This window comes from Bos grunniens, chromosome 6 (assembly GCF_055505025.1).
Source record: "Bos grunniens cultivar Pamir isolate PY7600 chromosome 6, Bosgru_T2T1.0, whole genome shotgun sequence".
Classification (NCBI taxonomy): domain Eukaryota; kingdom Metazoa; phylum Chordata; class Mammalia; order Artiodactyla; family Bovidae; genus Bos; species Bos grunniens.
The window spans coordinates 101,289,770-101,317,051 of NC_141170.1; the positions used below are offsets into that span (position 1 = coordinate 101,289,770).

General features: G+C 43.5%; 1 protein-coding gene across 11 annotated transcripts in view; it reads right to left on the reverse strand.

Moving 5' to 3' along the window:
* Positions 1–1,936: 1,936 nt before the first annotated feature.
* Positions 1,937–27,282, reverse strand: part of LEF1 (lymphoid enhancer binding factor 1) — a 115,993-nt gene continuing 90,647 nt past the window's right edge. For 6 of the 11 annotated variants that reach the window (XM_086406997.1, XM_086406995.1, XM_086407004.1 and 3 more), the window contains 3 exons: positions 20,923–21,030; positions 15,785–15,833; positions 1,937–3,112 (listed from right to left, as the gene is read on the reverse strand). In XM_086406997.1, the coding sequence (XP_086263123.1) occupies positions 3,033–3,112; positions 15,785–15,833; positions 20,923–21,030 (237 nt within the window). In that variant the 3' untranslated portion in view covers positions 1,937–3,032. Of the gene's footprint in view, positions 3,113–15,075; positions 15,117–15,784; positions 15,834–20,922; positions 21,031–27,282 lie in introns of all 11 variants that reach the window. The other 5 variants (XM_086406998.1, XM_086406996.1, XM_086407006.1 and 2 more) reach the window with 1 other exon arrangement.

Here is a 27,282-nt window from a genome sequence, read left to right on the forward strand (position 1 = left end):
TGTAGTAATTTGTACAACTACTGTGTCATGTGGAATTTGTTTTCTCTTCTCTCCCTCGTGACTTCTCTCCTTTAAAAGGAAACCTATGCAGACATATTGTTGGAATCTTAGACCAAAGTATGGAGGAAACAAGTGACATTTAGGACAGTGAAACTGTTGAAGATCTCTTCCAGCTAAACAGGTGGTTGCTGGCAACCCTGCAAGCAAACAAACTGAAGCCAGGAGGAGAGCACCCATCCATGGGGACCAGCCACGACCTCGAAAAAGGCTGAACCCCCACAGGAAGGCGGGCCTGTCCTCCTCTTGGCCCAGGCCAGCTCCGAGCTCACTGCAGGGAAGGAGGCAAGCTCACTGCAAGACTGAAGAGAAGCAGGGGCCGGAAAGGAGTCCCTCTGCCCAGATGCCCCAGGAGAGAAGCCCTGGCCTGCGTGTGCCTCTCAGGGCACTCTGGACTCTCCTGCCCGCAGAAGCAGGATTTGGGTAGAATGGGCCATGGTGGGCACCCACGTTACCTGGGAAAAGTTATTCTGAAGGAAATCCAGGGAACTAGGAGGGACCAAGTTGTCGAAGAAACAACTGGCTCAGGAGATTCAAACAAGCCATTTCTTTCAATATCGTTTATTCATTTTTAGTGTCATAAACATGCAGAGGAGGAACCCGGGAGAGGAGACTCAACTGGCTTTGGCTGAGGCTCGAGTCACACTTGTACCCTTGCTCTCCTTGCTCGGGGTGGCTGAGGCTCAAGTCTCTCGTACCCTTGCTCTCCTTGCTCGGGGTGGCTGAGGCTCAAGTCTCTTGTACCCTTGCTCTCCTTGCTCGGGGTGGCCGAGGCGTGAGTCGCACTTGTACCCTTGCTCTCCTTGCTTGGTGGACAGACTTACTGCTAATCAGTTTCTTTCTAAAGCTCAGAAGGGACAATGTGTTGCTTCTACCTTTTTTCCCTCCAAAGTACAGTGTCACTTCCACAGCATTTTCTAGTTAATTCTGGAGAGAACATAGTGGCAGCTTTAAACAGTTACAACCACTTGGTTCATGTATGTTAAGAAAATGGAGAGAATTTCAAATGAATATGAAACCTTTAACAAGTAGATCCCCTGAACATAATAGATATTTTCCCCTGGTTCAAGTTTAGGACTAAATGAGGGGGAATTGGAGAGGGTCCAGAGGATAGTAATGAAAATGATTAAAGGACCAATGATGAAAGGTTCAAGGGATTGGGATTACTTAGCCTGGAGAAGAGAAATTTGAGGGGTGATTTAATGGCAATCTTCAAGTATAGTATGTGGAGGGTTATTACAAGTATGGTAGCCAGCTGTTATCCAGCTGTATTGAAGGTTGAAAAAAGGAAACAGAACTAGAATTTCAGCAGGAGATTGAAGTTAGACCAGTGGTGTCAGTGGTTCTCAAAGTAGCTCAATGGATTGTGGAACCTTTGTGGAAGATCATGAACTATTGATGTTTTAAACTTAAAATATGTAGGATCTGCTAAACCTGATACCAGGCTGTATAATAGTATCAGAAGCTTAAGGGAGGGAGAATTCTGGACTCCAAATTGGGAAACTGTCCATCTGGGGAGGTGAGTGGGAGTTAGACACAGGGATCCTTGACGGGGGAGCCCAGTTTGAGAAGCAGGGGGTCTGACCGTGGGCAGCACCTGCAGAGGTGCTGAGCGCTGCCGGCAGAGCCCGTCAGGGTGCCTGCAGGCTCCCGGCTGAATCCCGCGGCCCTGACTCACCCCGAGCCCTGCGCGTGGCGGCGGCGGTGGTCCAGGCCGCGCACGCAGGGCCTCTGAGGACTCATGGCCCGCGGAGGGGGCGGCCATGGGCCTGCTCACGGAGGCTGGCCGGCAGGCCTTCCGTCCCAGCCCTGGCCTGGCCTGTGGATGCAGGTCACCATAACCAACTGTAGAGCATCAGGAATTTCACTCTTTAAAAAAAACTTTTTAAATGTTTTATTACAAAGCGTCTTTTAAAAAATGCTCAGCACGTTAACTCAAACTGGAATGACAAACGTTAGATTGACAGTTTGGGGCAAAGGCTGTGCCTTGTTATTAAAAAAAAAAAAAAATGGGTACATATCAATGCTCGTTTTAACAACTGGCATAAATCCCACTAATTGGCTAATAAAAACAGATACAAATACAGAACATTTAAAGTAATAACAATTCAAGTGCTGGGCTTTTTACAACAAGGGGGTGAGAAGGAAAGAAATGAAAATTCACTGCAAACTGGTCTGCTGAAAGTATCTGTTAAGGTTACCATTAAAAAAAAAAGAGATCATAAGAAAAATAAAGAGGACTGCCAACTGCTGCCCACAGAGTGGACTGGCTGTTAGGTTTATTTAGCTCTATCAGACACCTTACAAAGACAGAGAGGCCACTATTGTTACAGGTAATTCACAAGAAGCCACTCAGCAGACGAGATCTCTCTCAAAAGGAGGAGGCTTCTTTTCATTTCGTTTTTATTTCAAACAGTTCCAGATCTTTGAATTTTACTTAAAAAGCTCATAGCTAGCAAAATATACAAGAAAAATAAAAGAAGTGTCAATTTAAAAAAATTCAAGTTTAAAAAAAGAAGCAAACAAGACAGATCCTTTTGCACTGTTAAATAAAAGCTTGAGGAGAAGAAGAAACACGAAGCCGGAAACAGAGGGAACTCTTCCCCACATTCCTGTGGGGACGCTGGAGGCTCTGCTGCAGCTGCTCCCAGTGCTCAGGTGCTTGGGGCAGGCGGAAGCAGCCAGGTTACTGTCCTTGCCAGAAGGTTACAGATACGGATGCAGGACGCTCTGGGAAGTGCACAGCGGAGTGGGGAGGAAAGCTGCTCAGCTGACCCAGGGCCTGCTAGCATTCTCGTGCTTTTTCTTTTAAAAAAACCTTATATGCTTTACTGTGGAACTTGGCTCTTGCAGTAGATGAAAGGGGGTTGGCAGTGATTGTCTTTATGGATCAGCGTCTCTAGCAGTGACCTCAGGGTGAAGTTGGTGTCATTTCTCCTTTGGGGTCGACTGGGCAAGCCGTGGAGACTGGGTTTTCAACAAGCTTCCATCTCCAGGAGAGGTCCCGGGGTCGCTGCCTTGGCTTTGCACGTTGGGAATGAGCTTCGTTTTCCACCTCGAGAAGGAACAAATAAAATGTTGTTAATGCGCATTTGCCACAGACCTTTACGGATTTTGAACCTCAGCTGCATACAGCACGTCTTAAGAGCTCTGCATTTAATTAATCCTCTTTGTTGATCTGGTGATAGCTAAGACAGATTGCCCTAAGGTAGCCCTAAATCCTGAGATTACGTTAGAGAATAAGTGTACTTTACTCAAGTGTTTACCTTGGTTCCATGTAATGTATATATATGTACAGAGTTATGATGGGAAATACGCATAATACTTTGGATCACGGTTCTTAAAAATAACTCTGAAAAACGTCAGAAGAGAATGGCCAAACATGAACCGTAATGGCGGGCCACGGCCAGCTCGGGAGGGTCTGTCATTCTAAAGTGTTTGGTCTTTTCAGTCCACTGTGGGGAGCTGTTGTAGGACTCTGCACACGTGCGTATGTGCTAAGTCACTTCAGTTGTGCCACACTCCTTGCGACCCTGACAGGATACTAAAGCACACTCAAGTGAGTGAGTGCCCCACATTCCCACAACAAGCAGCCGTGCGGCCGGGATGTCTTCTGTCCGCTCATATTCAGTCTGAGGAGCATAAGCTTCTCCAATATTCAGGCTTCAATTCTCAGTATTTTTTTTTCCCTTTATAACAACTAGGATCTCTAATATTATGCTTGGGATGTACACTGAACAAGTATTTAAAGATGTTGCTAATGACAAGAGCATTCAGAAAGGATAATCCCTAAATCCCAAAAGTTTTAATAATCTTAGACCCAAAGAGTGATTACAAATAAAACATTGCAACAGAATCAGAGACGAAAGGAAAGCAAAAGCACCCCCAAGTTCAGCTCCTCTGTGGAGCACATCCAATGCCCCTCCTTTGCAATTGGGGAGACAGCCTCGTCCAGCTGCAGGGAGGTCACCTCCCCAACCTGGTCCCCTGGCAGCTCAGACGAATCTCAACTGTCTGTGCTGCAACGTCCTTTCATTAGCAAACATTTCCTTGAAAAAAAAAATTAATTCTAAATAGTGGAGTGCATTCCTTTATGCTTTTTGAGTAGAAAGAAACCTTGGAGGAGAAGTAAAAGGAAACTTTGAAATAGTTTAATAATGAGAAACTAAACTCAGGATGGTGAGTTCCAATCCACATGGTGCTGTTCAGAGAAGAGTGGTCCGAGCCCAGGGGCTGGGAGGAGCGGTGCCGTGGGCTGTGGTGAGGACGGGCGCGGCCAGTACCCTGGAGGGACGCGCGGAGCACAGTGAGTCCCTGCGTTTAGGGCTCTGACCAGCTACGTGTCAGCGTTATGATTACGGCCACCACCACCAGTGCTGTCCCTCAAGATGACGCGTCATCACAACTGTGAAGAGATGTTTATCTGGTGGCTAGTGAGTAGGCAAGTGGAAGCACGAGGGGAGGAAAGCAGCCACAGAATGCTGCCTTCAACACAGCGAGGTCTTCAGTGACAGTTTCAATTCCTCTCCTGCAAGACTGCCCTTTGTCCAATTGACAGGAAAACCATGCTACAGCTCTGTGGTTTTTAAAAGTTTAAGCAGAGTACAGATGCTTCACACAGGAGGATGGAAGTGCTGCAAAGGGCCTGGCTTTCCAAGGAGATGGGCAGAGCCTGGGCAAGGAAGGGGTGGAGGCACTGCCCACAGATTCCTAGGCACAGGGTGCTTGGGCACCCCTGACTCCCGGAGCCAGGTCCATTTCCTAAAAAAGCCAGTTCTTTCTGTAGTGTCACACATTCCCACCATTATTTTATTACCACAGTATCCTCTTACAGGATCCTCCTGGAAAGCTGGTTCCAGAGGCGCTCTGTACAACTCCAATCAAAAAGTGCCTCTTTCCCACCTTGGATGCTCTAATAGTGTAACTAGTGTTTAAATAAAGTGGTAAAGAGACTGTCTATCAAATGAACACCTTATTTGAATCTGGTTGGTCCTTTAAAATATAAGGTTGTCAGGGGAGACCAGTTTTACCCCAAATGGGAAAAATGGGGGCCTTCCAGTGTTGCTTTACAGATATATAAAACAGGTCAAATCAAGATTCTTTTCAAGAAACCACAGGCATGAGGCTTGGGAGACTGGAGACTTCCACATCTAAGGCTTCACTGGGGGGCCTGTGGCTGAGGCTGGGCTGGCCAGGCAAGCCCCAGTGCAGCCCAACCCAGCAGCGGAGTCGGTGCAATCAAAGCTGCAATTACTGTGCCCGCTTCAAAGGGAGCTTGGAGCCCCATCTTACATGTCAGGCTTGGGCTCCCTCCGCGAGGAGTCACCACGTGGGCCATTTGTTGAGTGACTCTGAAGGAGGCACAAGAAAACACCCTCCCCCCACCATCCAGCTGAAATCCAGCACTCTCTCCTGGACTGAACTCCAGTCTTGACAGAATATCCTGCTAACCAAATGGAACCAGGAGCCCAGACAGAGTTGCTTATTAAGAGCCCAAGTGCTAAAGGGAAATCTCAATTTCAAGACGGACCTGTGTCTGGGAGATGACCTTGGCTCAAAAGATGTGAAGAAAGGGAAAGGGGAGATGTCTTCTTAAGTGCAAACATCAGCCTCTATTGGAAGCCAAGTGCTTTGTCCCCCCTTATCCTTGGGGTTCTGTGGCCCAGCCCTCCCCCAAGTCTGTCCTCCAGCAGAAGGGGCAAGGAACCAAGCCCATCAGCAGGGCCAAGGTGGAGAAGAGGAGGCCTGACACGTGATGAGGACCCACCCGGTCAGATGCTGCCACATGGGCACAACACACTGAGAGATGCCTTGTCATGTAACAGCACCTCCTCGTACAGAAACAGTGAGGAACACACAAAGGTGGTTGGAATAAGAGATCCTTCCCCTCCCAAATGTTACTAGCAAGGAGCAGGAACTTTAAAACGTTTTTAGTTATGATGTGAAGTTTGAGGAGAGAGCATCAGAGATGAGTCTGTGAAAGGTGAACAGGAGCAGAGACTTTGTAAAGAGCGCCTGCCTCTCCGCAGCACACCACACACCCCCTGGGCACGGCCAAGTTTTCCCGCCTCACCTCTGGGCAAACCGACACAAGCCTGCTCTCTTGGGGCGGGTGCCCCTCTGCATGTGTTTACACAGCAGACTTCTAGAGCAGAGAGCGAGCATGGCAGAGCTGGTCTGCCCTGTCCTTCTAGAGGGGATGGAGGCATTTGCTCATCAGTGACTGGTCTGAGGGACCCCTAGAGATTCGCTGGGGCTCCTGGTTCCCCGTAGGTCACAGGAGCTGGTGAGGAGGAAGGGACAGTGTGGGCTGAGCCCGGCGGCACCAGGCGCTGGGACAGACACGGCGTCATGCAACCGTGACGGCTCCGCTGACTTCGGCCCATCTGCAGAGAAGGACCGGGCTGTGTGAGGCGAAAGGCCTTGGCTAAGGTCACTATAGGGGGCAGAATTAGCTTCTGAGCCTTCAACCCAATTTCTTTCCACCGTACTGCAGAGCGGAATTATCATTCCTTTGCTTCTCGCCTGTCCGCCTGCCATACCCATGAGCCAGTCAACAGCACTGTTATGACAGTGGAGGTGGTGGCGGTCTACATCTAGACCACTGTCCACCCCAAGATGACCTGCTCTCAGAGCAGGATGGAGGACAAAGAGCATGGGAAATTAACTGGGAAATTAAATCTCTAAGATTTAAAGTATCTACAGAAGGCAGGTTCAGGTCTTTGAAAGGATTACCCAGGATTTGAGAAAAAGAACGATAATGTGTGGCTGGGAAGGTTGGTGCTGTCTCTTCTTTCTACAGTGGAGTTAGTCCTTAAGTCCCAGCATCAAGCTAGCCGGCCCCCAGTCCCCAGCTATAAGCTCTGATGCAAGATGATTCCACAACGTGGAGGAAGGAGGGAGAGGTCAGGGCCATGAGGGGTCACTGGCCTTGGGCTTGGACGCAGGTCATATAGACCAAGGCAAGGTCACTGCATCTGTGTGGTTTCTTCCCTTGTGGTCATTCAGAGTGAATCATTATCCGGGCAAGCAGATTTTGGCAATGTTAAGATGACTCTGAGGCAGGCCTGTAACTATTAATAAACTGCTCTAGGGGACTTTCTTATTTCCATCTGCAGCTACTGGCTTCTCTTCTCATCAGCCCTTTGCCTCTCCCTTGTGAGGAAGTACATCACATTGGTTGGCGGGGCCTCACAGATCCCACCCTAGACCCTTATCTCCACGGGAAACACTGCAGAAATATTCTTGAGGAAAGTTTTGAATAAGAGAGCCTCAAAATCCATTTTACTTCTGTATATCAAAGTGCTTCAGGAGGACAGTATCTATGGAGACTCATACCCATTTCTAAATTCTTTATCCAATTCACCTTTTCTCTCTACAAGTTCTCCTACACTAAAGATGCTAACTTCACCTTCTAAAAGTGAGGCAATAGAACTAGCGCGGGCTCTTTTTTCTTTCCACTGTCATTTCTGTATGTGTAGGAGTCTGTGAGTCTTAAGTATACTAGGGAGGTGACAATGCGTTACGGGTTCTGAGCACGAGCTCTGAGAATACTCAGTCCTGGGCTGGGTGAACCCCAGCCTCTATCACATCACCTGAGTTATCCTCAGCAAGTTACGTAAAAACCTCAGTCTCCTCACCTGTAAAATAGAAATAGCGATAGTCCATCATTACACCTCATAATGTACGCTGAGGGGGGTGAAAGGAGATCATCACCCATGACAGATTACATGCCTAGCATCTGAACGGTGCAGTTGAGTACTGGTTACTGTGGTGGGTGGAGACGTGAGCTAAAGAGAAACAGAGCTAGGTCTGAGCCTGACACCGCTGCACGCCGGCCGCACGGCCCTAGGCAAGTTACTGACATCTTCTCACCCCTCACACAGCGCCAAGACCCCTCCCCATACAGGACTGCCACAAAGCGGGGCGTAGAGGCTTCTGTTAGCGCATCCAGGACGGAACGCGCGCCGTCCAGCAGTGTTAGTTCCGTTTTTGTTGTTCCGACCCCATGTGGCACGTTTGGGGGTAAAAGCAACTGTTGTATTATTCACAGAATTTCTGGTGGAAAATTAAGAATAGAGAATTCTGCAAAGTCTCTCTTATCAAATGTATTATAAAATATCTTCTACAATGTCTACAGAAATGCAGTGGTACCTGGGAAAAGTAATACCAAAGGGCAGCAAAAATTTTGTTGTTATATTTACAGAGGATATATCTAAAAATTTAGAAAACTTCAAGTTAGATTTGACTTAGGACTTAAACAAAAAAGTTGGCACTACTGTTTGACTGAAATGCTTTCATTTCTTCCCCCTCATTCTGTCAAAAAAAAAAAAGAGTGACTTTGCTAAGGCAGGATCACCTCAGATTATTAGACTCACTCCTCGGATCTAAGACCTGGCAGCTTCAGACCCACAGAGCACAGCTGAGGAAGTGGAAGGGCCTTAAGCTCTCACTGCAGTAACAAAAGATTCATGCAAAAAAAAAAAAAAAAAAGGCACATTTACCCTTCCTAATAAGAGCACCTTCCATACGCCAACTCAGACTCTATTTAATGTATATATTATTCAAATAAGCTTTGTTTTCTGGTTCCCAAATCCACAAAATGGATCTGAAGGAACATATTTACTACTGTCAGGGAGAGGTACGGTCCCTAGTCAGAATGAGAAGACAGTAAATTCAAAAGAGCAGATCTTTAGAAATCCCCTATTATTTGGGGTCATTTACAAGTGTCAGATACCATCAATTCCTTGTTGCCATATACCATACAGTACATTACAGAATAATGGCATGAGGTATTAAAAAACATTTAAATAACATGTACTCTGCTGAACAAAGAGCAGTACTCACAAGAGTTAAAAAATACATGTTTTGATACTTAAACAGGTAAACCTAGAGTTCGCTAGCAAACTCCATTATCCAGAAGGAAAATTCTGTTTCAGACAACTCAGTGAGGAAACTGTTATACCAAATTTGTCCAAAATATTTTATTCTGTGAACTATTCTTAAGTGCTTGGATCTTAATTTCACAGGTTTCCATGGACAATACTGAAGACCATGTGTCTCGAGGGTTGTAAGAGCCTTGTTCTTCTCTCTACTATCATTTTTTAATGGCACGTGATCACTCCTGCTAGCCAAGGGGTCAGTTTCCTATTTGTTTCCCAAGGCAACTTAAACCTGATTTTAGCTCTTCTGACCATTCAAGAGCGGCACAGAACTGATGGGAAGGACACTGTGGCACTGCAGAGATTTTCAGAGCTTTCACTGTAAGCATGATCCTCTGCCTGTTCCTTCACCAGCGTACAGCCGCCGAGATAAATCACCACGTGCGCTAGACTAACAGCTCAGCCCCCGGTGCATAGTGCACCGAGGTGGCCATCTGCCTGCCCCCCTCTTGATTATTCCAACGCCAACACACCCCTGGTTTTTTCACTTTCTCATTATCAAAGCCTTCATTTCTACTTTGAGACTTTGGACAAGCCTTCCTGTTTCCTAGGTATTTCCAGTTTTACTAGTCTGTAAACAGTTGGCTTTGCTTTCTAACTTGACCAGCCAATCTGGGAACCAGAGGCTCACTGATAGTTAATGTGGGTGACTACATCTGTCCTCGGGGAACAGAGTTCAGGGCAAAGATTAAGCAAAAGTGTCAAACTCACTAGGGTGAGCTTCAAAAACTGTATGAAGTAAATGTTTTTTTCAAGGAGACTCCTGAAAATATTTAGACCTCTCCCTGACTCTTAGGAGCACACAGCCAAGTCTCAGGCTTCAGGCAAGTCTCCTGGAAGACCTTCAGTCAGTTCTGAGGAGGACTCCAGTCCAATCAAATGGAAAGCTAGAAAAAATTTTTAAAAGATATAAATCCAAGCACTGCACAATTAACTATTGTGCTGTCTACTATACTAGAAATTACTTCTCCCACACACCTGTTGGCCCAGGAAAATAAAGGCTAAAGTTTTCATTTAGGAAAAAATATTTTAAATTCTCAGTTTAGCAAGTGTATAAGGTAAAGATTATTCCAAGGCCAAAATCATAGTGTAGTGTGTCTGTATATGGGTGCCTGTCTGTATCTCTTGGTGTGCTTAACTTTTTTTTTTTTTAAAGGTAGCTTGTTTTTAAACTAGCCTTTTGGTGTTATATGATCAAAGGAAATACACTGAAATATCATAATTTCAATCTATATAATTTTAAGATAATGGACTTTTTATATGTTTTGCTAAAGTAAATATTAGTAAACCAATCAGTAATGTTTTTTAAGTTAGTAAATGGAGAATAATAATCTTCTCCACCTTTTCAAAAATTTTTAATTCTTTGCTGCTTCAATTCCTCATGAATCTTAAGTCAGGAAGAAAGGCAAGTACTTGATGCTCATCTTTGACTTCTGACAACCTTGAGATGTTACGTATTTCAAATCTAACATGTACCAGAATACTGGAAACTCACAACTTGATCATTGTTCTTTCAAACCCAGGAATTCTTCCATGACTGGACAGCTCAAGCGTGACTTCCTACTCCAGGAAGCCTTCCTTGATCTCGTCTGATTTGTGTGTTAACACTTCTGGTTCTCTTTAACACAGTGTGCTGTATATGCTTCCTCTCTACCGTGCGCATATTATTTTGTAATTATTCATTTATACGTCTGTATCCTCTTAAACAGAGAGTTCCTCTGGGAATGGGCAGGGTTCATTTAGCAAGTCACCCCACTGCCTAAAGCAGTTCTTGATTTGCTCAAGTAGACCTCACTGGATGTTCACCAAGTGAACAAACAGTTGGCGTTTAGGACATTGGCCTTCACGGGAGTGTGTGTGCAGTCTCACTGCCTGGGGCCCTGGGCTCCCGGCATTCCCACAAGTGAAGAGTCAGTTTAAAAAAAGCTAAGGATGAATTTGGATTTCTTCAAAGATCCCACAGCTTGGAAATCACCTCCGATTTGGAGGAATGTCTTTTGTAGATCCTAATTCTAATTATTCCTAAAGTTGGCTACAAGATGTTGAGACTGGGTTAATGCTAATTTCTTTGTTTCAACTTGATTTCACCAGAATGACTATTTTTATATAATGCACAAAAGTTGAAACACATAGGCAGATGGGGACACAGCTGGGTGTATGAAGCAACTCCAATGGCATTTCCCACCGACAAAGTGAAAGCATTAAATGAAGCTCGTGTCTTTTAAGGAGTAGAGACAAGTTCTCAGACGGCTTTTGTTCACAGAGGAGTCTTTTCCCTATAATCCACCATATCCCATGCTAGTTCAGAGTAATGAGAGCTCCCTACCATTTGAGCTACATCACAGACTTCTAAGCTCAGTGATCTAATTTAATGGGAATTTCTTTTAAGGAGAGTAGGGTAATGGTAAATTCATTGTACAGAGAGAAACCCTCTCAAAAATCTCTTCACGTTGGGAGTCACAGCATCTTCCCCGTCTGGGCACTGCGTTCCATCAACTTTGCCTTCCTGCAGGGACAGCCTGACTCCAGGATTTCCCTTCAGAGCTGAGAGCAAGCCCTAAGAGACCTCACACACACTGTGGGCAGGATCGAGCCTAACCAAAGACTCCATCTGTCTTGGGCTCCTCTCTAAGGTGGAGCCAGCACAAGTGGGACTGAAGTCTGGCAGACAAGAGGCCACGTGGCGGCATCAGTAGGGAAGCGAAGCCTCGAACGAGAGGCAGTGCATCTGTCGCTCATTCCGGGGGTGGGGGGAGGTGACCTGCACAGGACTGAAGAGCAAGCACACCGTGCACAAGTTGTTTTCAAGATCATACAGGCGCCTTATTAGTTCTACAGAGCCGCTCCACCCAGACCTAGAATGAGGACAGATTAGTAAACAGAAAAGAGACTTCGAGTCCCTTTACTAACACTTGGGAGGCAGGGCAGCCCGCGGAAGCACAAAGCAAACCAGGAAAAGCTGGAACTGGAGGCAGCTGGGAGCTTAGAGGCCAGGAAATAGTCCTCTTTCACTTCTGCCTTCTGCTGAGGGACCGGAGGCTCCTGACTTAAACCTAGTGCCCCAGGTCATCACATGGCACAGAGAGGGCTAATGTGAGAGCCTGGGTGGCCTCACTCCCAGTCTAAGCTCTTTCTAACAGCGGGATGCTCTGTTGCCCTGGTCTTCCGTTTAGAACAATACACAGAATACCCTCCATGGAAAATAATCGGTTATTACTGAGTGTCACCTCCTCAGAAGGCCCTTTATCATCATCATTCCAAAGCCGACCCTCCGTCACTCCGCTTTACTTGTGTTACAGCACTTCCATGTTTCTGTTTTTAATCAGTTGCCCTGCCAGCAATGTAAGCAGTACAGAGCAGGGACCTCCGGAGCCTCGTTCAATGGTGTGTATTTCTAGGTATTACAGAGCTAACTGGCATTTATAAAGTGCCCAATAAATGCTGGATAGTAACTAAACAAGTCAACTGCTACCCATAGAAGTTTCTGAATTCTTAAAACAAAGAAAGGGGTGGGGAAACAGTAGGGGTAGTATCATTCCTAATTTGCTGAAATCTTTATGAATGCAAATCTGACCTCCTCTCTGCTTAGTAACTCTTATCAAATGACTGGCAGCGCAGTTCTCTAAAATAGGATAGTGTGGAGGACAGGACTTCAAAGGCTGCATGACTGATCCAGCACCGAGAGGGGAGAGGAACACTCAAGACTCTGATTAAGTGCAGCCCAGCTGACAAGAGCCAAGAATTTTTCTCTTGGGGCTGGGGGAAGGTAAGCTTTGTTGTGCTTTTCAGGAGCAGGGCAGAGGGGACACCTTGACCTCAAAAAAAAAAAAAAAAGCAAACACAAAAGTGACAAGGAAGCATAATGATCACTGTAACATTATTTTTTAAAAAGGAGATATTTGGGGTACATTCTAGGACAAAAAGGCATTTAGCTAATCTTGGAATCTAAAATACTATATAATCATAAAGGACACAAAACCAAATATTAAAGTCTGAAGTATAGAAACACATTTCTGCATGATTTTTGAATAGAAACAGCATTAAAGATGGTGGTGCAAACAGAGGACAGAGTAAATCAGACCATTATCAGTCCTTAGCATGTTGTGCTTATGAGGGTTTTCCATTTAGAACCAAGCATTAAAGGGGCTGCTGTCCATACCCAGGTGTTCAGTAATTAAAAGGACAATAGTCTTCAAAAAATAAAATGCGACAAAAAAGGTACAAAAGCATATGTGTTTACTACTAGAACTATTTCTAAACTATGATGCCCTAAGTACCCGGGGACTGGGCCTGTGCTCCTGGTAACCCAGCTACAAGGCCAGCTCAGAAGAGGTCCTCAGTAATAGCTATTAAGCTAAATTAAATATGAACATCAACTGTGACATTATTTTGCTGATACCTGTTTGGTCACCTGTATGAAGGTCTGATCTTTATACCTGGAGAAAAGCCTGCCACTAACTACTACTTTATAAGACTTTTGATATCATAAAACAATGATGAAATTGTGAAGAACTCTGGGACTCTGAATAAAGATGAAGAAAGGCTCACAGAGAAGAGGACAGCTGAGTTGGGTCTTGGTGTGGGATGGAGGGACGAAGGGAGGCCACTGATGATAAGCAAAGAACCCTAAGGGGTGGCGCTTACTGTTCCCATTTTAGAGTGGAGGGAAATGAAGATTAAGAACCTCAAGCTGGGCAAACAGTGGATGTAAAATTCATATCTATTTGGTACCAAAATCTCTGCAGGCTTTCCTAGGAAAGCCCATTGAAATTTTAGCACCAAAATTAAGTTCTAAAAGTTTAAGTGGTCATCTGGTTCTAGTCAAGAACTAAATGACCCACAAGCTAATGCTCTTCTCCTGAGAAACACCACACTCAGGCAGAGGAAATGGGCTTTCCGAGCACAGGGACAGCATGTGCAGCAACCTCCATCTGTCTGGGGACGCAGATGATTTTGCTTGTATGGAGCACAGGACGCATGGCTGGAGGTGAGGAGAGGCAGAGCATGGAACCTCGAGCAGAGGGTAGATGCAGGCCAGCGCTAACGTGGTCTACACTGTGTCCTTCAGAGGGGGAGGCACTGGCCCTTTTCAAGCAGGGAAGTGGACCATTCATTTGTGTTTCAGCAAATCCCTCTGAGAGCAACACAAAGAACTGGCAGAAATGAAGTCTGGCAGCAGGACAGTTATCCAAAGGCTAGTACAGTAACCCAGATGGAAAGTTAGAGCACCTGAGCTGAGGCTGTGGACTGCTGAGTGTGAGAGGAAAGACTCAAGACAGACCCCAAAGACCAAGTTGAAGGGACTGGATGCGGGTTCCGAGAGAGAAGAGAATCAAAGGGAGCGCCTTTGAGAAGAACTGAGAATTCACAGACACACCATGAAATCGAAGCGTAGCAAAGAATGAGGCAGTTTACAAAGCCGGGTTTCCACCAGGGATGCTGGTCACATGGTCAAAAATCAAATAACTACAATAAGCAGGAATGAAATAAATTTAGATATAAAGATGAAAGCGAGATCTAGCAATGGTTACCAGTAACGAACTTGATAGTACAATATGGTTAATAAGTCCTCGAGCCATATATTTAAATAATAGAAAAAAATGAAGCCTCTTTCTCCCTAGAAATAAATACATAACTTGTAAGCCTCTATATATCATCCCAACTGAGAAAAAGTCTCTACAGAGCAAAACCTTCCAAGTCCTGGGCCAGTGTGGGCCTGAGTTCCTCCAGCACAGCCCCCGGTTTGCAGAGTAAGATGGCATTTTGCTGGGTTTTGTTATTTGTCTTTTAAGCAGGCAGATTGCCACTGGTTAGTAAGGAATGTTTGACAAGAGTTAGGGGAAAGGGAATGGAGAAAGATTAAAGGGGCAAAAAAGGGAAGAAGAGAGACACATACTATATTGCAAGTCTATAGCCGGTATAAAAACCATCAGATGTTTTAAAGCACTGCTTGGATTTTGGTGGTCTTTCCTCTTTAAAGGAGCAATGCTGAACGGCATCAGTATAAGCAAGAAGATTCACAAGCAAGTGCCTCTGTTTATAAATAACGTCAGTAGGACCAGAGAGTCGTTCTTACCATGTTTCAGATGTAGGCAGCTGTCATTCTTGGACCTGTACCTGCAGAAAATTGTGTCTTTAACAAATTTTTATTGAAGAGGTTTTTGTACATTCCAAATACGTAGTAGCTACAATATAATGTGGACCTCTTTGCTTTATTTTTTATGGTTCTTATACCAGCCATTTTTTATTTGTGCAGTACAAGTAGAGGCCTTATCTTTAATGAAAGAAAAGGGGAAATAAATAGGACCTCACTGATTGATGCCTTGAATTATTGTACAGGAAAGATAAACCCTAGCATCATGTTTTATATTTTTAAATAACCCCAAACCATAGAAAAGATTCTCCAGGGGATACAAGGTGGCATATCACAGGGTCATCATAAAAAACTGTAATGTGAGGAATTATGCAACTAGAAGAACAGGAGTGTTAAAGCAAAGAGAAGACACACAACAAAAGCAAAAACAAAACTAAGGAAAAAAGAAAACAATCACAGTTAACAACGAGGATTCCCGGTAACAGGGTTTGGGGGAGCTTTTTAGAGGTACCTTCACATAGTCACATTTAAAAGAAAGGTCTTGCAAACATTTTAAAAGAATTTCAGGAAGAAAAGCCGAGTTTAGGAATCACAGTATAATTGAAAAATAAAGCAGTGTATAGAAAGATGCAGACTGCTTTAAAGGTGTTCCTCAGAAGCAGAGCGGGCTGGGAAGTCACACGGGGCCTACCTGATGTGGATTCCTGTAGCTTCTCTCTCTTCCTCTTCTTTTTCTTACCCTGGAAGAAGACAGGCACACTGTCACAGACTGCACTGTGAGCACATGGACGCACGTGATACAAAAGGACAGGCAGGCAGTCAACTGAGAGCTAAGACACCTCAATATCTCTTTCTTTACCATCTGTACCTAGAAACCGAGAGCAAGAGAACAATTCTGATCTGTGACCTTTGTCTTTTTGGCTTCACATTTAATATTGTAAGTGACCACACACACACAGGCTAATGATGTCCCAGGGCTGTGGTGGGCTTCCCTGGTGGCTCAGGGGTAAAGAATCCACCTGCCAACGCAGAAGATGCAGGTTCAGTCCGTGGGTCGGGAAGATCCCCTGGAGAAGGAAATGAAGACCCACTCCAGGATTCTTGCCTGGGAAGTCCCATGGACAGAGGAACCTGGCAGCTACAGTCCACGGGGTAGCAGAGAGCCAGACACGACTTAGCAGCTAAACAACAACAAGGGCTGTGGCCACAGACACCACCTCCCACTCAAGGAAAGCCCACATAAGGAGGTACTCCGGTACTCCTTTTATTGCTAACCATCGCACTTAGAATCCACTTCTGGTAGAGGTGATGATAAATCTTCCTTACTATGAATTCGACCATGTAATTAAAAATCCACTATGTTAACAGGATCTTCAGCCCCTGTGGCACAGACACGACATAACCGAGACAGCAGTAGGAGGGTAAGACAGAACCTGAGAAAACTCAAAAGGTAATTGTAGAGACTTATTTATGGCAGCTGAAGACCTTGCTTCCCAAAAGACATAATAACATGAATATGCCTGCAATTTAAAATACATTTCAAAATCATCTTAATCACATATTTGCATTTTAGGTCTATTTATCCTGGTTTAATTTTCTGTTTTCCTTCATAATTACTTTCCCCTCAAAAATAACTGTAACAAGGCATAGACACAGTATGTATTCCACTTATATGAATAGTAAATGGCCAACCTAGATTAGGATGGTCTTTTCAAATAAGTATAACAGAACACATATCACATCCAGTTTCTCTGTCTGCTGTAATAATCACATTCACAAAAAATAAAACCATAAGATTATATTGAGTATATTGTATACATATATAAAAGTATGTATTTTTATGCACCTCAAGATAGTTTTTTTCCGTGTCACATGACCTGATCTTGGGAAAGTTGACTGAAACTGTCCTCTTAAAAACTAAGGCAAACAACAGATATTAGTAGCCTTGGGAAATGGCATACCAAAAATAGTGGAGTCGTCTTTAAGATGATTAAGGTACTCCAGGGAGAGGGGAGCGGACAGAGGAAGCACATGCTCCTCATAGGCATCTACTGTCTCCCTTTCAGATGCGATGACATGGTTTTCAGAAGGCGCAATAAGGTAGTTTCACGTACACGGAGCTTTCTTCCTCACCTCCTCCTCCTCCAAGCTCCCATTCACCCTTTTAAGATTCATCTCCAGTGTCATTTAGGACTCTTCTCTGAGAGCTTCCCACCATAGCCTGACTCCTCACAGGGGCCATGATGAGCTGTGTCCCTGGGCCGCTGATCACAGGGCTGTTAGCACTGCCTGAACCTCCGCTCGTCTCTGCCACCCAGCACATGCCTAGCACGTGCTTAGAACAGGCAACTGTGGCCTGACATGTCAGACTAATGTTGCTTTTGTGAAATCACCTGTACTATATTCTAGGAATACACCTGTGCTTCAAGAGAACTTACCTTTATGGTAGACAAAATTAAGGAGTTTGGATATATTTGTGTTAGAATACACAAAAACAAACAAAATTTCATGTGTAGTAAATAAACTTTTCATGAAAATCATAAATAGTACTGGGGTTTTAAGCACTACATTTAGAAGCTCCAATAATACAAATATAACAATACACCTAACAATATATGTTCACTGTTGATTTATGAAAGCCAGTTATAAAAATGAAAGTTATAAAAACAAATTGAAGCTTTACAATCTGTGATGCCTTAGGGCATTCTAATATTAAATATTGAGATATATATTTAATATGATCTCAGTGAGCATTAGGATAGCATTCTGACAATGAAAAGCTAAGTTACAGGGCATATATCTTATTTAGACTGTATTCTTGTACTTCTAAGAATACTCCGTAATATCTTTAGCTAAATTGATACCACTTGATTGACTTCTGTTTGCCTTAGTAATTAACAGGCTTATTTTGATTATTATAAAAATTTTAAGTTACAAAGCTGGGGTTCCCCTTCATTCAAAGAGATCCTAAAAGTCAAACTGTGCAAACAACTTCCTTTAAAAGTTGTGCCAAGGAAAATCTTTAAAGGAAAATTCACATTACACTGGTCTTCCTTAAAAACTACTTCCCATCTCTCCACATGGAGAGGAGGGTAGAGAGAGAAAAATAACATATGTTTCTTTTATCTCTTTTTATAAGTGGCAACTCACTCTTTAAGGATCAGAAACTTCATTCAAAGACATGATATCACCTGTATGTAGAATCTAAAGTACAACACAGATGAACACATTTTTGACACAGAAATAAACTCACAGACATACGGAACCTTTGGTTGCCAAGGTGGGTGGGGTGGGGAAGGAAAGGATTGGGTGTTTGGGACAGATGCAAACTATTACATAGAGGATGGATAAACAACCAGTTCCTATTGTACAGAACAGGGAACTCTATTCAGTATCCTGTGGTAAACCATAATGGAAAATAATATTAAAAAGTGTGTGTATATATATATACACACACACAGATAACTGAATCACTTTGCTGTACAACAGAAATGAACACTGTAAATCAACTATACTTCAATAACATAAAACGAAAAAAAAGACATTCAACATGCAACACTTAATCTATGTAAATTCTCAGCACAGCAAAGCTCTCCTAGGGGGTCAAAGAAGGAAGACCATTCTTCCCTACAGGCCAACCACATCCAGAAGAGACCCAGGACAGGGTTAAAGGAGTATACTTTAGGACTGAAACCGTTTAGGTGGGGGATTGATCTTCCCACTTAAAGGGCATCACAGAGGCTCTATCCAGAAAATACAGTCCAGAGAACAGAAGCCCAGTTCTGAGAGGAAACTCTTCAACTAAAGCTGTCTTCCTAAGGAGGCCCTGGAAGACCAAGCTGGTCTGTCTGGGGGAGGGAAATGGCATAGACTGTGCAGTCTGGGGGACTTGGCTGTTCCTTAGCCACTACATAGCCCCAGACAAGTTACCTAACCTCTTGACTCTTCAATTTCCCTCATCTGTAAAATGTAACAATACTGTTTATGTCACAGGATTATCCTAAGGACTAGAAAACAACACACAAAGCATTTAAGACAGTTCTTGACAATTGGCATGCAGCAGTTACTAAAACAACCAAGACACAATCCAGAAGAGTCGATGAAGCTGCTGCTCCCAAGTCACAAATAGCAGGACTCTTACTTCCTATGTCAGACTTGTATCCAATGAGGAGGCTCCAAATCCTGACCAGTAGGGACTTTTTCTTCCAACATGTTAAAGGAGACTGTGTTCCCAAAGTCTCTGTGCCTCATTATACGGGATGTATGACCTCATACTTGTGGCCCCACAGGATCATGCACAGCAATGGCCACACGGTAATCTACATGTTGATTCATGGATTCACCATTCTTAAAAAGGACAACTACATCTAATAAGAAGACTGTCCTAGCTGGCACTTTGAATGCAAGCCTCACAAGAAACATGAAAATGATCTTCAAATTTTTAAATTAAGAGCTTAAGTGACCAAAAACATTCCCCTCTATAAAATAGGATACAACTGATATCACTTACAATATTCTTTCTCAGAAGTAGTTTTTGTCGTATCAAGACAAGAACAAGATGTTCAAACTATAAAGTAATAAAACAACTGGAAATAAAAATGAGGTGCTTACTGCAAGGAGATCCAACCAGTCCATTCTAAAGGAAATCAGTCCTGGGTGTTCTTTGGAAGGACTGATGCTAAAGCTGAAACTCCAATACTTTGGCCACCTCATGCGAAGACTTGACTCATTGGAAAAGACTCTGATGCTGGGAGGGACTGGGGGAGGGAGGAGAAGGGGACGACAGAGGATGAGATGGCTGGATGGCATCACTGACTCGATGGACATGAGTTTGGGTGAACTCTGGGAGTTGGTGATGGACAGGGAGGCCTGGAGTGCTGCGATTCATGGGGTCGCAAAGAGTCGGACACGACTGAGCAACTGAACTGAACTGAAAATTATGATAATACCTACTCCATCTAAATAAAATATATAATGGACATCAGGGTATGTTAATATGAAACAAAAAAGTGGATTTTTACCTAGCTCTAATTAGTCTGTGGCAAAACAGTCACATGAATACACTATAATAAGTGTAAAATAACATAATCCTTTTTGGAAAGAAATCTAATATATATCAAAAGCCTTTATAATCTGTACTCAACAATTTCACTACTTTGAATCTATCCTATAAAAATAAGTCCTAAATACAGGGGAAAAAACCCTGTTATTATGCACAGTTCATCGCAGGATTATTTCCACTTATTAAAAAAAAAAACATATCTAAAAATCAGGGAAAAATGGTTAATTGTGACATTCACTCAATGTATATTGTATACCTATTAAAACTGATACATAGAAACACTATGTCATAACAGAAAAAACGCGTATTGTATATAAGAGCAAGTAGCATGGCACAAAAGTGTATGTATATACAAACCCACCTACCCTCCCTCAAACACACATCCAAGTAAAAATGGAAAAATATGCACAGAAAATATACTGGAAGATAGTTAACTAGTTATTAATAATAATAATCTCATCATTATTTACATGATGAGACTGTGGGCTTTAAAAACAATCTTTTCACCAACATTTTAATGATTAGGATTTTTCTGATTAAAAAATCTTACTTAAAAAATGTCATTAGCATATAGCCAAAAAATTATGACAGCGCAGTTTTCAAAATGAAATATAACCATGAAGTCTTTATTACAAAGTTCATTAACTTTCAAAAACAGAAAACAATGCCAGCATTAGTTCCACTCTACAACACATTTCCCTTAGGAGAGCAACACAGGGAGAGAACGAGCGAGAAGAGAGAGCCGTCGGTGTGCAGAAGGCGCTTACATAATTGTCTCTTGCAGACCAGCCTGGATAGAGCTGCATATGTAGCTGTCTTTCCTTCCGCGCTAATTCATAATATTTAGCCTGCTCTTCACGAGAGAGGGCATGCCACTGAAAAACAAAGGGGAAGGAGGGGAAAAAAATCAAGTAAAAGCAAAACCGCAATAGTATTATATATTTCATATTTCAGACAGTGGAGAATGAAAATGTTAAGAATGTAAACTTTGATTTTTAAATGGCAGAAGACCACGTGTTGCAGAAATCCATCTGGAGTTTGGTGGCTGCAACGAGATTCCAACTTTTGTTTTCCTGTCCTGCTCTCACATTACATGAAACCTGTCCAAGTATCCAAAATGAAGTGGCCTCTTGCCCAGCCTTTCTCTTCTCCAGGGCCAGTTAAAGGGAATATTCACCAGTAAGCTTCAACACCCAACTTACCCCTTTTTCATAGTTTGTGGCATATTCTGCCATTGAGTCCAAGTGCTATTTATTAATGCAAAATTTCCACAGGTCTTTTCCACATAGATATCTCCTCACCTCACATGCACACTCTCCCACTCTGTCATATGAGGAATCTGAAACCTTCATCATATGATCCTGTCTATAAAGCAAGACATCAAAAGTCAGTCTGTCTCAGTCTCTTCAGCCTCCCCTCACACTTATAGAAACACTAATTGTCCACAGGGAGAACACAGGTAACACTGTATAATCACCATGCACACTGTGTGTTTTGGTCTTCTGATGGAAAACAAGGAGCATGGCCTCAATTCATTTTGACTTCTACACTTTCAGACTGTAGGATCTAATTTGGAGAATGTAGTACTTGACACCTTGCAAATTTTCCATTTCCCTTTAGGTAACAGGTATCTATAGATCATACAGAGCAAAACTGCAAGGCACTGTTTGGGATTTTAAGCAGCCTGAATCCTGTATGGAATAACTGACTGGTTCAAGATAGAAAAAGGAGTACAGCAGGGATGTCTGCTGTCACCCTGTTTGTTTAAACCATACACCAAGCACATCATGAGAAATGCTGGGCTGGATGAGTTACAAACTGGAATCAAGATAGGCAGGAGAAATATCAACAACCTCAGATATGCAGATGATACCACTCTAATGGCAGAAAGTGAAGAGAAACCAAGAGCCTCTTGATGAAGGTGAAGGAGTAGAGTCAAAGAGCTAGCTTAAAACTAAATATTAAAAAAACTAAGATCATAGCATCCAGCTGTGTGGCAAATAGAAGGGGAAAAGGTAGAAATAGCTTTCCTCATCTAGGTCTCCAAAAATCACTGCGGACAGTGACTGCAGTCATGAAATCAGAAGACGATGGCTTCTTGGCAGGAAAGCGATGACAAACCTAGACAGGGTGTTGAAAAGCAGAGACATTACTCTGCCAACCAAGTTCATACAGTCAAGGCTGTGGTCTTTCCAATGGTCAAAAATGGTTGTGAGAGCTGGACTATAAAGAAGGCAGTTCAGGTGCTCAGTTGTGTCCGACTATTTGTGACCCCATGGACTGCAGCAACCCAGGCTTCCCTGTGCATCACCAACTCTCGGAGCTTGCTCAAATTCATGTCCATCAAGTCGGTGATGCCATCCAACCATCTCATCCTCTGTCATCCCCTTCTCCTGCCTTCAGTCTTTCCCAGCATCAGGGTCTTTTCCAGTAGGTCAGTTCTTCTCATCAGGTAGCCAAAGTATTGGAGTTTTAGCTTCAGCGTCAGTCTTTCCAATGAATATTCAGAGCTGATTGATTTCCTTTAGGATTGACTGGTTGGATCTCCTTGCAGTCCAAGGGATTCTCAAGAGTCTTCTTCAACACCACAGTTCAAAAGGATCAATTCTTCAGTGTTCAGCTTTCTGTAGAGTTCAATTCTCACATCCATACATGACTACTGGATAAACCATGGCTTTGATTAGACAGATCTTTGTTGGCAAAGTAATGTCTCCGCTTTTTAATATGCTGTCTAGTCTAGGTTGGTCATAGCTTTTCTTCCAAGGAGCAAGTGTCTTTTAATTTCATGTCTACAGTCACCATCTGCAGTGATTTTGGAGTCCAAAAAACCAAAGTCTCTCCACTGTTTCCACTGTTTTCCCCATCCATTTGCCATGAAGTGATGGGACCAGATGCCATGATCTTAGTTTTCTGAATGTTGAACTTTAAGCCAACTTTCTCACTCTCCTCTTTCACTTTCATCAAGAGGGTCTTTAGTTTTTCTTCACTTTCTGCCATAAGGGTGGTGTCATCTGTGTATCTGAGGCTATTTGTATTTCTCTTGGCAATCTTATGGATTCCAGCTTTTGCTTCATCCAGCCCAGCGTTTCTCAGGATGTTCTCTGCATATAAATTAAATAAGCAGGGTGACAATATACAGCCTTGATGTACTCCTTTCCCTATTTGGAACCAGTCTGTTGTTCCATGTCCAGTTCTAACTGTTGCTTCTTGACCTGCATACAGATTTCTCAGGAGGAAGGTCAGGTGGTCTGGTATTCCTATCTCTTTCAGAATTTTCCACAGTTTGTTGTGATCCACACAGTCAAAGGCTTTGGCGTAGTTAATAAAGCAGATGTTTTTCTGGAACTCCTTGCTTTTTTGATAATCCAATGGATGTTGGCAATTTTATCTCTGGTTCCTCTGCCTTTTCTAAATCCAGCTTCAACATCATGGAAGTTCATGGCTCATGTACTGTTGAAGCCTGGCTTGTAGAATTTTGAGCATTACTTTGCTAGCATGTGAGATGAGTGCAATTGTGCGGTAGTTTGAACACCCTTTGGCACTGCCTTTCTTTGGGACTGGAATGAAAACCGGCCTTTTCCAGTCCTGTGGCCACTGCTGAGTTTTGCACATTTGCTGGCATATTGAGTGCAGCACTTTCACAACATCATCTTTAAGGATTGGAAATAGCTTAATTGGAATTCCATCACCTCCACTAGCTTTGTTTGTACTGATGCTTCCTTAAGGCCCACTTGACTTCGCGTTCCAGGATGACTGGCTCTAGGTGAGTGATCACACCATTGTGGTTATCTGGGTCATGAAAATATATTTTGTACAGTTCTTTTGTGTATTCTTGCCACCTCTTAATATCTTCTGCTTGTGTTAGGTCCATACCATTTCTGTCCTTTACTGAGCCCATCTTTGCATGAAGTGTTTCCTTGTTATCTCTAATTTTCTTGAAGAGATCTTTAGTCTTTCCATTCTATCGTTTTCCTCTATTGCTTTGCACTGATCACTGAGGAAGGCTTACTCTGCATTCAAATGGGTGTATCTTTCCTTTTCTCCTTTGCCTTTAGCTTCTCTTCTTTTCTCAGCTATTTGTAAGGCCTCCTCAGACAACCATTTTGCCTTTTTGCATTTCTTTTTCTTGGGGATGGTCTTCATCACTGCCTCCTGTACAATGTCATGAACCTCTGTCCATAGTTCTTCAGGCACTCTATCAGATCTAATCCCTTTAATCTATTTCTCACTTCCACTGTATAATCATAAGGGATTTGATTTAGGTCATACCTGAATGGTCTAGTAGTTTTCCCTACTTTCTTCAATTTAAGTCTGAATTTGGCAATAAGGAGTTCATGATCTAAGCCACAGTCAGCTCCCGGTCTTGTTTCTGCTGACTGTATAGAGCTTCTCCATCTTTGGCTGCAAAGAACATAATCAATCTGATTGATTGATCATCTGCTGATGTCCATGTGTAGAGTCTTCTCTTGTGTTGTTGGAAGAGGGTGTTTGCTATAACCAGTGTGTTCTCTTGGCAAAACTCTGTTAGCCATTGCTCTGCTTCATTCTGTACTCTAAGGGCAATTTTGCCTATTATTCCAGGTATCTCTTGATCTCCTACTTTTGCATTCCAGTTCCCTATAATGAAAAAGACATCTCTTTGGGGTGTTATTTCTAGAAGGTCTTATAGGTCTTCATAGAACCATTCAAATTCAGCTTCTTCAGCATTACTGGTTGGGGCATAGACTTGGATTACTGTGATATTGACTGGTTTGCCTTGGAAACAAACAGAGATCATTCTGTTGTTTTTGAGATTGCATCCATGAATTGCATTTCAGACTCTTGTTGATTATGAGGGCTACTACATTTCTTCTAAGAAGCAAAAAGAAGACAGAATGTCAAAGAATTGATGCCTTTGAACTGTGGTGCTGGAGAAGACTCCTGAGAATCCCTTGGACAGCAAGGAGATCAAAGCAGTCAATCTGAGGGGAAATCAACCCAGAATATTCACTGGAAGGACAGATGCTGAAGCTGAAGCTCCACTATTTTGGTTATCTGATGTGAAGAGCTGACTCACTGAAGAAGTCCCTGATGCTGAGAAAGATCGAGGGCAGAAGGAGAAGAGGATGTCAGAGGATGAGATGGATGGATGACATCACAAACTCTGGGAGATGGTGAGGGACAGGGAGGCCTGGCGTGCTGTAGTCCATGGGGTTGCAAAGAGTCGGACACGACTGCATGACTGAACAACAACACTGACACTTTGTGTGTGTTTACATAAAACTTACTCCAGGCCCCCTGTGAGCAGTCTCCTAGTACGTCTTCCTACTTCCCAAATGCCAGGGTCTGTTGTCAGCAACTCCCAGAGAACTGGCTGCACTCTGGGGGACCCACTGGCCAGAGGTGATGGCACAGGGGCAGTGGCTGTAGGAGGCATGGGCCAGAGCCCACACCACTCACGCCTGCACACACTCTGGATGAGTCCCGCTTCCACTCCAGCGCTCCCAATTCTAGGGTGTACTGCTTCCATTTCACTTCCTGTTAAAGGCTGGGTGGTTCTTTCTCATTCATGTCTACTGTGCATATTTATTTTAATTACTCTCTTGTTTTAATTATGGACAGAAAGGTATGACTGGACTGGAGAAGGGAAGGAGAAGTGAGGGAGAGAGGCCGGTGAGCAAGAAGAGGCTGTGCTTGAGGACCATGGTCCAGTGGTCAGGACACAGGACCTACAGCACAATGGGGACCTGCCTCCTCAAGGACACAAACAATTGCTGCCCTTGCCCCTGGCAGGAGGGGACCTCACCTCAAAGAGAGCACAGCACCAAAGCACGTGTGGCCTCATCCTGGCCTCCCCTCCAGCCTCCGGCCCAGAGGTGGTGGGACCCACAGGCAGGGCAACGGATTCCACTTCCTTCAAACCGCCCCTTGACGGCCAGAGCCTCTAAGTTGATAGGACAATGATTTAATTGCTTTAAAGTGCAGAGTGTAAAGTTAAGAACCATGACACTCAGTGGACTTGGCCTGAGCCTACAGGCAAATCAAATAATATACTTTTCTTTAAAAAAAAAAAGGTGGGGGAGGGAGGGAAGGGAGATGGGGAGGTGACAGAAAAAATACAAAACCTGAAAGAAGTTACCTGAGACACAATTCTTTGTACCAGCAGAGTAATCACAATTAGTCAAGTTGAGCCTAAAAAGGCATGTTTGGGGAGCAGTGGAAGCTGAGGCAGGAGAAGTCACACTGCCTCTGTCCACTGAAAGTGAAAGAAAGTTTAAGTCACTCAATTGTGTCCAACTCTCTATGACCCCATGGACTACACAGTCCATGGAATTCTCCAGGCCAGAATACTGGAGTGGGTAGCCATTCCCTTCTCCAGGGGATCTTCCCAACCCAGGGATCGAACCCAGGTCTCCCGCATTGCAGGCAGATTCTTTACCAGCTGAGCCACAAGGGAAGCCACTTTTCTAAACCTGAGGTTCTGACCTAGAGCCCTTCACGGGGAGAAAAAGCCACACCAGGCACAGTGCAAGAGATCAGCCTACCTTAAAAAAAAAAGACTCATCATTAGTATTTAGATAGTTCTGGTGCTAACATGATTGGCAAGAGGCAAAGCATTATCAAAAAGGAACAAAAAGAAGACTAAGAAGAAAAAAAGATAAGTCTTACTTTGTAAATTTGTTCATTCATTTGATCAATAATCTCTCATGCTACTGCAATATGTCAGTATAGAGATATATTTTATCTGGACTTGTAAATAAAACTTATCTCCCAAAATACATATGGAGGTTGGGTCTTCTGCCCAAACAACCTGTTAAACAAGCAGGAATTTTTCAGTTCTGGCAGGAAACTTAGGTTGACAAGACCCCAGCTAACAAAACTGAGCAAAATTCAAAGTGAAAAAACAGGCCACAAACTAAACTGCTTACCTGCCTTTCCAACTGCTTTTAGTTCCTAGGGATTTACAATTCACAAATGCAATTCACAAACGAAGCATCATTTACTAGAGTAAAACAGTTCAGTAAAATTATGATATTAAAGTTTTACATTGAAAACAAAAGTAAAGTCTGATGCAAGCTAGAAAGACGATATCAACAGGCATTTCTGAAACATATTGACTAAAAACGTTTTTCCATCTCTTTTGCTTA